The following is a 12,424-nucleotide window of genomic DNA, read 5'->3' as shown; positions in this document are numbered from 1 at the left end:
ATGTTCTTTCCTTGATTGTTTTTGCTTTGTAGTAAAATCTGAAATCAGAAATTACAAGTCTTACTGCTTTGGTTTTTAAAGATTGTTTTGGTTATTCAGAGTCCCTTCCAATTTCAAGTGAATTTTAGAATCACTGTCTCAGTTTCTTCAAGTAAGTCAACTGGAACTCTGATGGGGATTGTGTTGAATTTATATGTAGATCAATTTGAGGAGTATAGGCATCCTAACAATAGTAAGTCTTCTAATCCATGATCATGGAATATCTTTCCATTTGTTTAGATATTCTTGAGTTTCTTTTAATAGTATTTTATAGTTTTCAGAATGCAGATTTTGCTTTTATTTTGTTAAATTAATTCCAAAATATTTAATTTTTTGATGCTATTTTATTTTTAGATTATTTATTGCTAGTACATATAAATGCAATAGATTTTCATGTATTGATCTTGCTTCCTGCAACCTTGCCTGGCTTGTATATTAGTTTGAATAGTTCTTTTATTAGGGGATAGCTTAAGATTTTCTATATATATGATCAGATCCTATTAATAGGATATATTACATTAATTGATGAAAACAACTTTGCATTGCTGGAATAAGTTTCACTTTGTCATGATATATAATTATTTTTATATGTTGTTAGATTTAGTTTGTGATATATTGTTGAGTTTTGTGTCCATCTTCATAAGAGATACTGTAGTTTCTGTTATTGTGATATTATAGTTTGTCTGCTTTTTATTTCAAAGTAACACTGGTCTTAAAAACTTTTCAAAAATTTTTGGAAGAATGATTGGTATTCTTTTTTAAGTGCTTAGTATAATTTATTAATGAAGGGTCTGGACTTTCCTTGTAAATAGTTTTTGGGTTATTAATTCAATTTCTTCACTTTTCATAGATCTACTCAGATAATCTATTTTTTATCACATCAGTTTCAGTAGATTGTGTCTATATAAAAATTTATATATTTCATCTAAAGTTATGTAATTTATTGCATACAATTGTTCATAATATTCCCTTATGATCCTTTTTATTTCTGTCAGGATGTCCTCTTTCATTTTTCTTTCCCTTACAAAAATTAATGTTTATTCCATCTTTGTGTTATATTCCTGGATCCTTCACCAGTGTTACTTTAGGAAAAAACAAAACAAATGAGAAACTGAAATCAGAGTCACTGATATTATCAAGTAGGGAAACAACTAAAATCTAGCCACCATCAGCAAGAAAACAGCAAAGATAATGCTGTCAAAAGAAACAAAGAAGGGCTCTGGATGTGGCTCAAGTGGTAGCACTAGCTTGGCATGCGTGAGGCACTGGGTTCTATCCTCAGCACCACATAAAAATAAAATAAAGATGTTGGGCTGGGGATGTGGCTCAAGTGGTAGCGTGCTCGCCTGGCATGCGCAGGGCACTGGGTTCGATCCTCAGCACCACATAAAAATAAAATAAAGATGTTGTGCCCACCAAAAACTAAAAAATAAATATTAAAAAAAAGAAACAAAGAAAACTGCTTAAAAAAACCCTGTATGCATCATATTCTTTCAAAGCAGCAAAATATGTCCCTGCATACAATGGAATATAAACTCAATTATTTTCATTTAAGGTATAGAAATGTAAGTTCTTTTGAATAGTATGAATGGGTAAAATGTGTTTGTAATGGTAATTCAACTAAACTAATTAAGAGTGGTCCAGGAACACATATAGGGCTTCTGGGGATGATGTGGCTGTAATTCTTTGATTGGAACAGTGGAAACACTAATAAAAATTTTCAAAAATGAACAAAGAAGTACAAGACAAAGGCAAATGGGACTTCTTTTATATCTTAGCAACATTCAGATGGAATCAAATTTGAATGCAGTCCACTCTGCTTTTAAAGAAGTTTTGGTTCAGTTCCCAATTATGGATTCCTTGATGCAGTCTTAAACAACAAACTTGTTTGTAGTGGTGGAGCTGCCTTAGTAGCTGTGTCTGCATGGAACTGATAACTAATCACTGTCTTTGGAGGAAGTCCTAGCCTTTCCTTGTATAGTCTCTCTATATGTGTAATAGCCTCTCTTTTCATATTTAGTAGTCCATATTGCTATCTTACCACCTTTAGCTCTAACATTAACAACAGCTCCACAAACATCATCACTATAGTCATCAAAAGATTCTACAGTAAGGCATAGCAGGTCACTTCATCTCTGCCATTTGTTCAATATAATGAGCCATCTTCTACCCCGTTTGTATTTCTCATCATCCCATATAGGATCAATACCATCCTTAAAAAGTGAGTAGTCACAGAGAGGCATTAAATTACTAGACAACTAGTTATGGTTGTGGAGAGCCCAAATGGTCTTCAACAGTATCCAACTTAGAGATCAGTTAAAAGTTTGGTTGCCAAGTTACTTTAATCATTTTTTAAAAATGAGAGTGCCCATCTACTCTGTAAATGTTTTATATAGTGTTATGAGTTAGCAACCTCCTGATAATTAGATTCTGTTTTCTCCTCTTCTGTAGGCAGGTGATTAGGAGTAGAGGTAGTTTCCAGTTCCACAGATGCTGTCTTAGATTGATCTGATCATACTCCTCTTCTATTTCTGATTACAGTAATTTGCATCATCTTTTATCTTAGTCACTGCAGTTAAAGGTTTGTTGATTTTGTTGTTCTTTTCAAAGAACTGATTTTGGTTTTATTGATTTTTTTCTTCATTTTTTTAATATTCTATTTAATTTTCACTCTAATCTCTTATTTACTTTATTGTACTTGCTTTATTTTTTTGTTTGCTTTAGTTTTTCCCAGGGACTTATGGTGGATGTTCAGGTTATCATTTGAGAACTTTCTTCCTAATATAGGAATTTATAGCTATATATTTCCTTGTAAGCACTGCCTCAGTTGCAGCCCATAAATTTTTATATAGTAGTTGCCTTCATTTGCATTAATCTCAAAGTATTTCCTGATTTTCCTTTTGATTTATTTTTACCAATAACCTAAGACAGTTTAATTTCTACACATTTGTGTTTTTGTTGATTTCTAACCTCATTTTACTTTTGTTAGAGAAGATACTTTGTATAGTTTCTACCCTTTTAAATTTACCTAATTTTGTTTTATTCCTTAGTAAATGGATATCCTGGAGAATGTTTTCTGTGTACTTGAAAGAGTGTACATTGTTTTTGTTGGGTAAAGTGTTTCTTATGTCTGGTACTCTAGTTGTTTATGGTGTTGGTCAAGTCTTTTGTTTCCTTTTTGAGTATCTGCCCAGTTGTTCAATCCATTATTTAAAGTGGGATATTGCAATCTTCAACTATTTTTCAATTGTTTATTTTTATTTTTGCTTCATTTCTCTCAGTTATTGTTGCATGTATTTTAGTATTCTGTTGTTAGGTGCAAATGTATAAGTAAATGTTATATATCTTGCTTGTGGATTGACCCTTTTTGTTATTTTGAAGTGTTCCTTTTTATCTCTAGTTAAATTTTTTTTTGAGGGGGGCAATACTTGGGATTGAATCACTGGTGTTCTACCATTGAGCTACATCCCTAGCCCTTTTTATTTTTTATTTTGAGACAGGGCTTCCCTAAGTTGCTGAGACTGGCCTGGAACTTATAATTCTGAATTACAGGCGTGAGCTACCATGCCCTGCCAATTTTGTTATCCCAAAAGCTCAGAATGCTGAGGCAGGAGGATTCCAAATTTGAGGCCAACCTTGGCAATTTGGTGAGATCTTTCCCCAAAATAAAAAAGAGTTGGGAGTGCATCTCAGTTGTAGAGTGCCCCTCAGTTCAATTTCAAGAAAGAAAGGAAGGGAGGGAGGGAGGGAGGGAAAGAAAAAAAGAAGAAAGAAAATTATCCCTTTATTTGGGTGTTAAAAAATTTATAACCAGTATCTTCGATATTTGGTAATAGCAGAATGTCTCAATTTTCTCTCCTTTTAGATTATTTTGAACCAAAAAGTTTCTTACATTTCTTTTCCTAAATACTGAACTAGAATCATTAGTGAGGCATCAGTAATGATAAAAGCAGATATATATTAGCTACAGAAATTGTCACATGTTATAGGTTTCTTTCTAAATGGAGAGGAATGAGTTGGCTCTGGGAATAACTATTTTTTAAAAATATATAAATATATAAACTATTTTTAAAAAATATATAAATATTTTTTTAAAAAAATATTTTTTAGTTTTAGATGGACATATATTGTTATTTTATTTATTTATTTTTATGTGGTACTGAGGATCAAGCCCAGTGCCTCACACATGCTAGGCAAGTGCTCTGCCACTGAGCTAACCCCCTGGGCAGAATTTTTGAAAATAATTATCGAGGAAAATTTCACCTAGTGAAATGCTGTAAATGGCATCATACTGGATATTTATTTACTAGTAGATTGACAAATTACTTAGTGAAAAGATGGGTTAGAAAAAGATTTATGTTGGCTGAAGGTATAGCTTTGTGGCAGAGCATGTACTTAGTGTCTCTGAGGCCCTAGGTTCAATTCCCAGAACCAAAAAAAAAAAAAAAAAGATTTATGCAATGAAAGGAAAGATTTTTATTTATTTAGCAAAAAAGAAATGAGTTTATATTCATGATTAATAATTTCATACAGTGCAATATTATAAAATCACTGATGATTAGAAAATTCTAAGCATTTTTTTTTCTTTTTTTTTAAGTTTATAGAATCATTTTTCAGTCTTGCCTCAGAAATAATGCTATTGCCTCAGTGGATGCATTACCCTATGGTGCGTTTGGATTGTGAAGATTTGAAGACAGGCTTGACAAATAAAGCAAAAGCCTTTGCAAATATATTATTAAATGACATAGCCTCAAAACACAGAAAAGAAAATGAATGGTAAGTAGAATTAATTACCATCCTCAGAATAATACGGCCAAAAGAAATATTTTGCTAAAATAATTCTCATTTAAAAAGAAAAGATTAACACAGAAAGTACTTACAATTTCTCCTCATTAGCTGCTCTCCTAAGGAGGTTCCTTTTTAGTCTCATTGGGCTGGGTTCTTTTTGTCTGATACTGTTTGAGACTGGTTTTAAGGCAACTCAGGATTGAAGAAAAGAAAAGAAATTGAAAGAAGTCAGTGTTTGAACACAGGGAATATGGCAATAAAAAGGTGGTATATTTTCTGTGATACTGGGAAGATCTGTAATCATTCCTTACCCAAATATTTATTTGTATCACATAGCTTATTTTTCTTTTTGTGAAATGGAGACAGTGATAACTACTTTGTAGGGTAGCTATAAAATTGGATTAATAAACTAGTGGCCTATTAGCTGTGTGTGTCATGCAGATATGTTTTGTTTTTCTCACATTGTTTTATTTTGTTTAAAAAAATTTCCATTTGCTGTCAACATTTCAAAATTTAGATCATACACAAAGCTCACATGCCCCCCAACCCACTAGATTTCCTACTTTTTTTTTAATAAAAAGATTAAGACTATGCCATATTGGGCCTGCAGTGGTAAAAGGAACTAAGAAGTGACTTTTCTCTTTAGATGGGAAATGTGTCCTGTGTTTTGTTCACCAGTGGTCAAGCAACTCATCAAAACTCATTTAAGTCATTTGTTTCCTCTCAGCCCCTGCAAAATTTGAGTTTGTACCTTACTGTAAAAGTTAAAACTAATATATGTATAATACCTAGCTCAGTGTCTGACATATGGTAGGTACTTTATAGATGTTAGCTATTATGTTTATCTTCCCAGAGGCAGAGTGCAAAGAGTATGTATTTTGGAATCAGACCTGAATTTAAATCCTGGCTCTGCGATTAACTAACTATTATACGGGCAAGTTACTTGATTTCCCCGAGCTTCAGTTTCCTACTATGTCACCTATGAAGAATACCTAGAATTACTGTTATGATAACAGATAACATTTGTAAAGCATATAGCCTTATGAGTGACATAAAATAGGCATCCAATACATACTTTGAAATGAATATTCAAATGAATGTCAGAAAGTGAAATGTTTGTCAGGTATACTTAGGACAAAAACATACTACACAAAAAGATATCAAAGATGGTTAAGTATTAATCCCTATCCCTTTCTTGAGAATCTTAACAATTTTGTTAAGAGCAATGATAATGGCATAATTAATTCAGAAATGGTTGTATGTTTAACATAACCTATTAAAAATTTTTTAGGGGCTGGGGTTGTGGCTCAGTGGTAGAGTGCTCGCCTAGCATGCATGAGGCACTGGGTTCAATCCTCAGTACCATATAAATGTAAAATAAAGATATTGTGTCCATCTAAAACTAAAAATATATATAAAAGATTTTTAAAAAATAGTACTTATGATTTTTCCAGAAATTTTTATTATTTCCAACAAAATGACTATAACTTACAAACCCATAATAAAAGAGCAGCTGGAAAGTCTCCCAGTTTATTCTACCTAGTTGTTTCTTTAATTCCTTCCTGAATAAATTCCATGCTTGAGATAGGGGAAATGTGTTGCCACTATGTTAAGTGCAGGATCATTAAAGAGCAATTTGCTTGGGCCACCTTAATCTTACCATATTGTTTACCTCCTGTACTTCTGCTGAAATACCTTCCCAAGGGACAGATTCTATTCTGTCAAGAAGAAAATTTTACAAGATTCTCTTTTTGCATTATCCACACTGGGGCATCGCTTTTGTTTTTGATATTCAAGAATTAACTATAAAGTTCTTCATGATCTGACTCCTGCTAACCTCTCTAGTTTCATACCAGGTCCTCTCCCTTGGCCTGTTTACTATTCCTGAAGTATGCCAAATTTAATGCTGCCTCAGGGCCTTTGTTCTTGCTGATTTTTCTTCCTGAAAGCTCTTTCTTGATATTTGCATGACTCAGTTTTCTTCTCTAGCTTTGAGAGAGGCCTTCCTTAACTACTCTATATAAAATAGGTCCTTTCCCTATACTCCATCATTCCCCCCCACCCCCACTTTCCTTGCTTTATTTTTTCCAGATAGCACATTTTTATTACTTAACATTATGTGTGTTTATGTGCTTTTGACTCTCTCCTTAGCTTGTATATAAGCTTTATTAGGGCAGGGACTTGGTTGTATATGCTTCTGTTTCTCTAGTGCTTAGAACCTTGTAGGCACCCAAGTCTTTATTAAAGAAACAAGTTAATTCCTCCACATAATATATATGAAATACCTGCATGAACTAAGATTTATTTTTAAAATCACATCACTTTTATACTTTTTTTTTTTGGCATGGCCTTTTCCCCCTGATATGTCTGGTAGTAACATGATAATACAGGTATTTTAAAGCACAAGATGACAATTCTATAAAATGTTGTTTTAACTCAGTAATTGCTATAGGGTATCCAAGACATTCATACACAGGATATTAAAAGAGAATTGTAGCATTAAAAATATAAATAAGGAGGCTGGGATCATAGCTCAGTGGTTGAGCGCTTGCCTTGCATGCGTGAGGCACTGGGTTCGATCCTCAGCACCACATAAAAATAAATAAATAAAGATATTGTGCTTATCTACAACTAAAAGAATATTTAAAAGAAAAAAATAAGGATTTGATATATTTAATTCCTATATGGTCATGTTTCACAAAAGGCACTAATAATTAAACTAATGATTATAGTTACTGATAAATGAGAATATACTATGTTTTAGACTCTTTATATTTTTATTGCATTACAACAATATCCAGCAAGATTAATAGCTTAATTTAGATAAAATATGGAAACCGAGTCTTAGAGATTTGCTGAAGTTCACAAAGTTAGTAGAAACTGAGGCAAAATTTAAATTTATTACTGACTGATAGAAGGTATGTTTATCTTGGTAGTGAAGAGGGTTGAAGTGATTACTAGAAAAAAAATTTAAATATGCCATAATTTCACATGAAGATATTACATAATTTTATAGACTTGTATACTGAGTTATATTAGACAAGTTTAAATATTATATGATATCTTAATGAATTAACTAATTATTTTTAGGATATTCAGTTCATATTTTATGCTAATCATAATAATACACATTTATTGAACATAAAATTAATTACGTTAAGAATAGTAACACAGAGAATCATGTCAGTATTTGCAGTGAGTTTGAAGCAATTAAAGATCATGCATTAAAAGTCCCTGAAACAACAGAAGAGATGATGGATCTGATATCTTATGTAGAAAAAGCCCGGACTATAGGAATTCAAGAGTTGGCCTTAAGAATCCAGGTAAGAATTTTAATTTATATATTTAAAAATTTTTTTTCATTGTGAAATATGATATACATATTGATAGTATGTAAAATGTAATTAAAAATATTTTTGAAGTGAGCATCTATGTTTCCACCAACCAGGTCAAGATAAAGTAATATATATTTATAAACTTTCATATATAATTTTAATTCTATATTTATATTTATACGTTTATATTGATATATGTATTCCAGTGGTAATCCTTACCCTCAACCAAGTCCTTAACTTGGAACTAAACCTAACATACCCATAACCATCAGTCTTTTATACAAAAATTATTACGTTGAATACCCATTTATGTTTTATGTTTATAAACATGTATATATGTACCCCAATGCTAAACAAAATCCTACTCATAAGTTTTCATATATATTCAGTTACATATTCATAAAATATATCTAAACAACAATGTAAACATCCATCTCAAAAAATTAGCTATATAAAAATTCATATACATTTAAATATTTCCATGTATATTTTTACATATATATTTTATATTATATTCATATAGTTGGATAATAATGTTCAAAACCTAAACTAATGCTAACTATGTTTCTACACTTATTCCTATACCTACCAATATGCCTCACAGAAACCTCTATAAACTATAACAATTTACATGAATGTACCTATACATTATGGAATATAGATTCATAAATATTGTTACATATAAGCAATAATACTTTACATGAATATTTCTGTATATTTTGAGATATATATTTATAAACTCACATACAGATTCATGTATATGTTCATATATGTTCATTTCTGCAGGCTTACCCTATCGTTAACACAAAACCTAACAATTCCCCTTACCATAAACCTAACAAGAGATAAAAGCACATATAAGTATATATTTTTATATATAATTTTGTTTATATATTTATATTTATAGTCATATTTACATATATATTTTAATCTATAACCCTAACCACAATGCTAGTTTGTAACTCTGAATTAACCCTAAACAAAAACTTTCAAATATAAACTAAAAATATTACTTTGAATATCTATATATATTTTCACATATGTATTTTTATATATCATTATATACACTTGTATGTATATATATGTGACTAATGTTAACCATAATCCTATCACTACAAGAAACCCAAATCTTCTAAACCAAACTGTAACACATATGAAAATACTAAACATACTCCTGTATATTTACAAATTTATTATTCTTTCTAAAATGTTTATATACACATGCATAAATATCTACCTCTATTTATATATATTCATTTTATTTGTATAGAAATTGCTACCATATATTACCATAATTCTAACGGTATTCCCTAGTATTAATCAACAATTCTTAATCTCTACAGCTGTAGCCCAAATGCACAACTATAATTCTAGGTGCTTAATTTAAAAGATTATACAAAGACTTCAAAGCTGTTCTAATTCCACCCCAATTCCTAAATCTAACTGTGCATTTTTTTTCTGGTGCTGGGGATTGAACCCAGGGCTTTGTGCATGTGAGGTGAGCACTCTTTATATAAATATATGTTTATATATATATTTATGAATATATATAAATTTATATTTTAAATATATATAATATATATTTATAAATATATATTATATATATAAAAAACACACACATATACAATACATATGCTTATATGTTCTTTACTCAAACATATTTATTTATTATTGAAATATGGTTTGTATTCCTGGTCATTTTGATTTATTTTTGGCTTTAAACTTGACCTGATTTGGCTTTTCCTTTAGTGTAGTTTTTCCCTTTGCTGATTTTCATTGTTGTTTTTCATTTCCTCCTCATGGAATATTTTGCAAGAATATTCTGTAGTGCAGGCTTTCTTGTTGTAAATTCTGTACAAATATATATATATATATATATATATATATATATACACACACACATACACACACACATATTAGTTGTAGATGGATACAATACCTTTTATTTATTCATTTATTTTATGTGGTGCTGAGGATCAAACCCAGTGTCTCACATGTGCTAGGCAAGCACTCTACCACTGAACCACAACACTAGCCCTTATAGATTCTTTTAACTTTTGTTTATCATGGAAGGCTTTTATTTTGTCATCAAATCTGAAGCTTAATTTTGCTGTATATAAGATTCTTGGTAGGCATCAATTCTTTCAGAGCTTGGTATATGTTGTTGGAGGATCTCCTAGCTTTGAGGGTCTGGGCTGAAAACTTTGCTGAGATCCAAATTGGTTTCCCACTATATGTAATCTGAAATTTTCTCTTGTAGTTTTTAATATTCTTTCCTTATTCTGTATGCTAGGCATTTTCATTATAATGTGCCTTGGTGTAGATCTCTTGTAATTTTGTTCATTTGGTGTCCTGTAAGCCTCTTGTATTTGATTTTCCAATTCATTCTTCATGTTTAGGGAAATTTTCAGATATTATTTCATTGAAGAGATTGTGCATTCCTTTGGTTTATATCTCTGTGCCTTCCTCTATCCCAATAATTCTTAGATTTGGTCTTTTCATGTTATCCCATAATTCTTGGAGGTTATGTTCATGGTTTCTTACCATCTTCACAGTGTGGTCAACTTATTTTCAAGATTATATATTGCCTGAGGTTCTGTCTTCCAAGTGACCTATTTGTTGGTGATGCTTTCTATTGAATTTTTATTTGGTTTATTGTTTCCTTCATTTTAAGGATTTCTGGGTTTTTTTTCAAGCCTCTATCTCTTTCTTGAAGTAATCCTTTGCTACTTATATTTGCTTTCTTATCTCTTTGTTGGATTGATCAATTATTGCCTGTATTTGCTCTCTTATGTCATTTTTTGCTTTGCAGATCATTTTAATTATGTACATTCTGAATGCCTTCTCTGACATTTCATCTACTGTGCTGTCAGTGGATTCTATTATTGTAGCATCTTGGTTTGTTTGGGGCACTTTCTTCTCTTGTTTTTTTTTAGTTGTAGTTGGACCCAATACCTTTATTTTATTTATTTATTTTCATTTGGTGCTAAGGATCGAACCCAGAGCCTCAAATGTGCTAGCCAAGCACTGTACCGCTGAGCCATACCCCAGCCTCTTCTCTTGGTTTTTCATGTAGTCCATGTGTCTTCCTCTCTAGCAGTGCAGATCCAAGATATTATAGTTTCTAACCTATAATCTTGTAGTGTCCATGCAGGTTACCGATACCTTACCTTTAAGAGGGAGATCCATATTTACAGCACCCAATGCAAACAATATGCAGTCTTAAACCATATAGCTCCTATTTAGACAATTACAATTTTGTTGCAATAAACAGAAATGATGTGTTTGATTAATGTCTACAATATAAATAGTAGGTTTGGATAAGGGTCTACAGTTTCTGATGGTGGACAAAGAGAGAGTAGTGTGTGTGTGTGTATGTGTGTGTGTTTGTGTGTGTGTAGGATGTGGGGTTTATGAGGCAGGAGGTAAGAATATAGAGGTACTAAATCACAGGAAGAGTGCAAGAGGAATTAAAAGACGTAGGCTAGCAGGGATACCTCTAGTATAACCAAGCCTGCAGGGACCTTGGTGATGGTCTTCCAGGTCCTGGATGTTGTCTCTAGATGGAAGCAGGCATGTCCCTACTTGGTGGTGGTAGCAGCGTCAAACCTGTAGGTATCTTGATGTTAGGCTTCCAGGCCCTAGCTATTGTCTTAAGATGGAAGCTGCCTCAACTAGTGATGATGGTGGTGGCAGTGGAGGTAAACCAAGATGGTGGAGGAGATGTCCCAATTGGAGGCCACCACTTTTGGAGATAGGGCTGAGAGGGCAGGATGAGGTGGCATTGGGTAGACTGTTTGGACATACAGCACTGTGGTGTGCAGTGCTATGGCCACTGCTGCCTCCAGGCCCTGTCTGTTGTCCCAGGGGGTTAAGGAGGTGGCTGCAGTGTCCCAAGATGTAAGCAGACGGGAGAGCAGCGGTTGGTAGATGGGGGCCCATAGCACTGTCGCTCTCCTCCTTCGGTTGCACTGGGCTGGGATCATTGATCTCCTTCCCCTCCTCCTCTGCGCTTGAGCAATTGCTCTGCTCCTTGTCCTCTGTAGGCCGGGGTCACACTGCTCCTCTTCTTCTACACACAGCTTCATATACATTTTAGAATCAGCTTTTAATGTTCCAGAAAATTCTGTTGGCATTTTGATTAGAAATGTAGTAATTAAATGGGTGATGGAGAGAAGTGACATATTTACAAGATGAAAGCTAATTCATGATAGACCTTTTATTTATTTATCTCCTCTTTATTATCTCTTTTTTATAGTTTT

At 32.4% G+C, this 12,424-nt stretch overlaps 1 protein-coding gene and 1 pseudogene across 14 annotated transcripts in view; one reads left to right on the top strand and one right to left on the bottom strand.

Annotated features, from left to right (window-relative positions):
• Dnah12 (dynein axonemal heavy chain 12) overlaps positions 1 to 12,424 on the top strand; it is a 256,363-nt gene that overhangs the window by 33,325 nt on the left and 210,614 nt on the right. For all 14 annotated transcript variants that reach the window (XM_058582183.1, XM_058582184.1, XM_058582182.1 and 11 more), the window contains 2 exons: positions 4,637 to 4,815; positions 8,015 to 8,150. In XM_058582183.1, coding sequence (XP_058438166.1) covers positions 4,637 to 4,815; positions 8,015 to 8,150 — 315 coding nt within the window. The remainder of the gene's footprint in view (positions 1 to 4,636; positions 4,816 to 8,014; positions 8,151 to 12,424) is intronic.
• Positions 1,889 to 2,593, bottom strand: LOC124098129 (eukaryotic translation initiation factor 4E-like; annotated as a pseudogene).

This window comes from Marmota monax, unplaced genomic scaffold (genome assembly GCF_021218885.2).
Source record: "Marmota monax isolate L192 unplaced genomic scaffold, Marmota_monax_Labrador192_F-V1.1 WCK01_AAM20220418_F8-fsc00042, whole genome shotgun sequence".
Lineage (NCBI taxonomy): Eukaryota > Metazoa > Chordata > Mammalia > Rodentia > Sciuridae > Marmota > Marmota monax.
The sequence above is the reverse complement of the archived record's forward strand: the minus strand, read 5'-3'. Positions and strand labels throughout refer to the sequence as shown.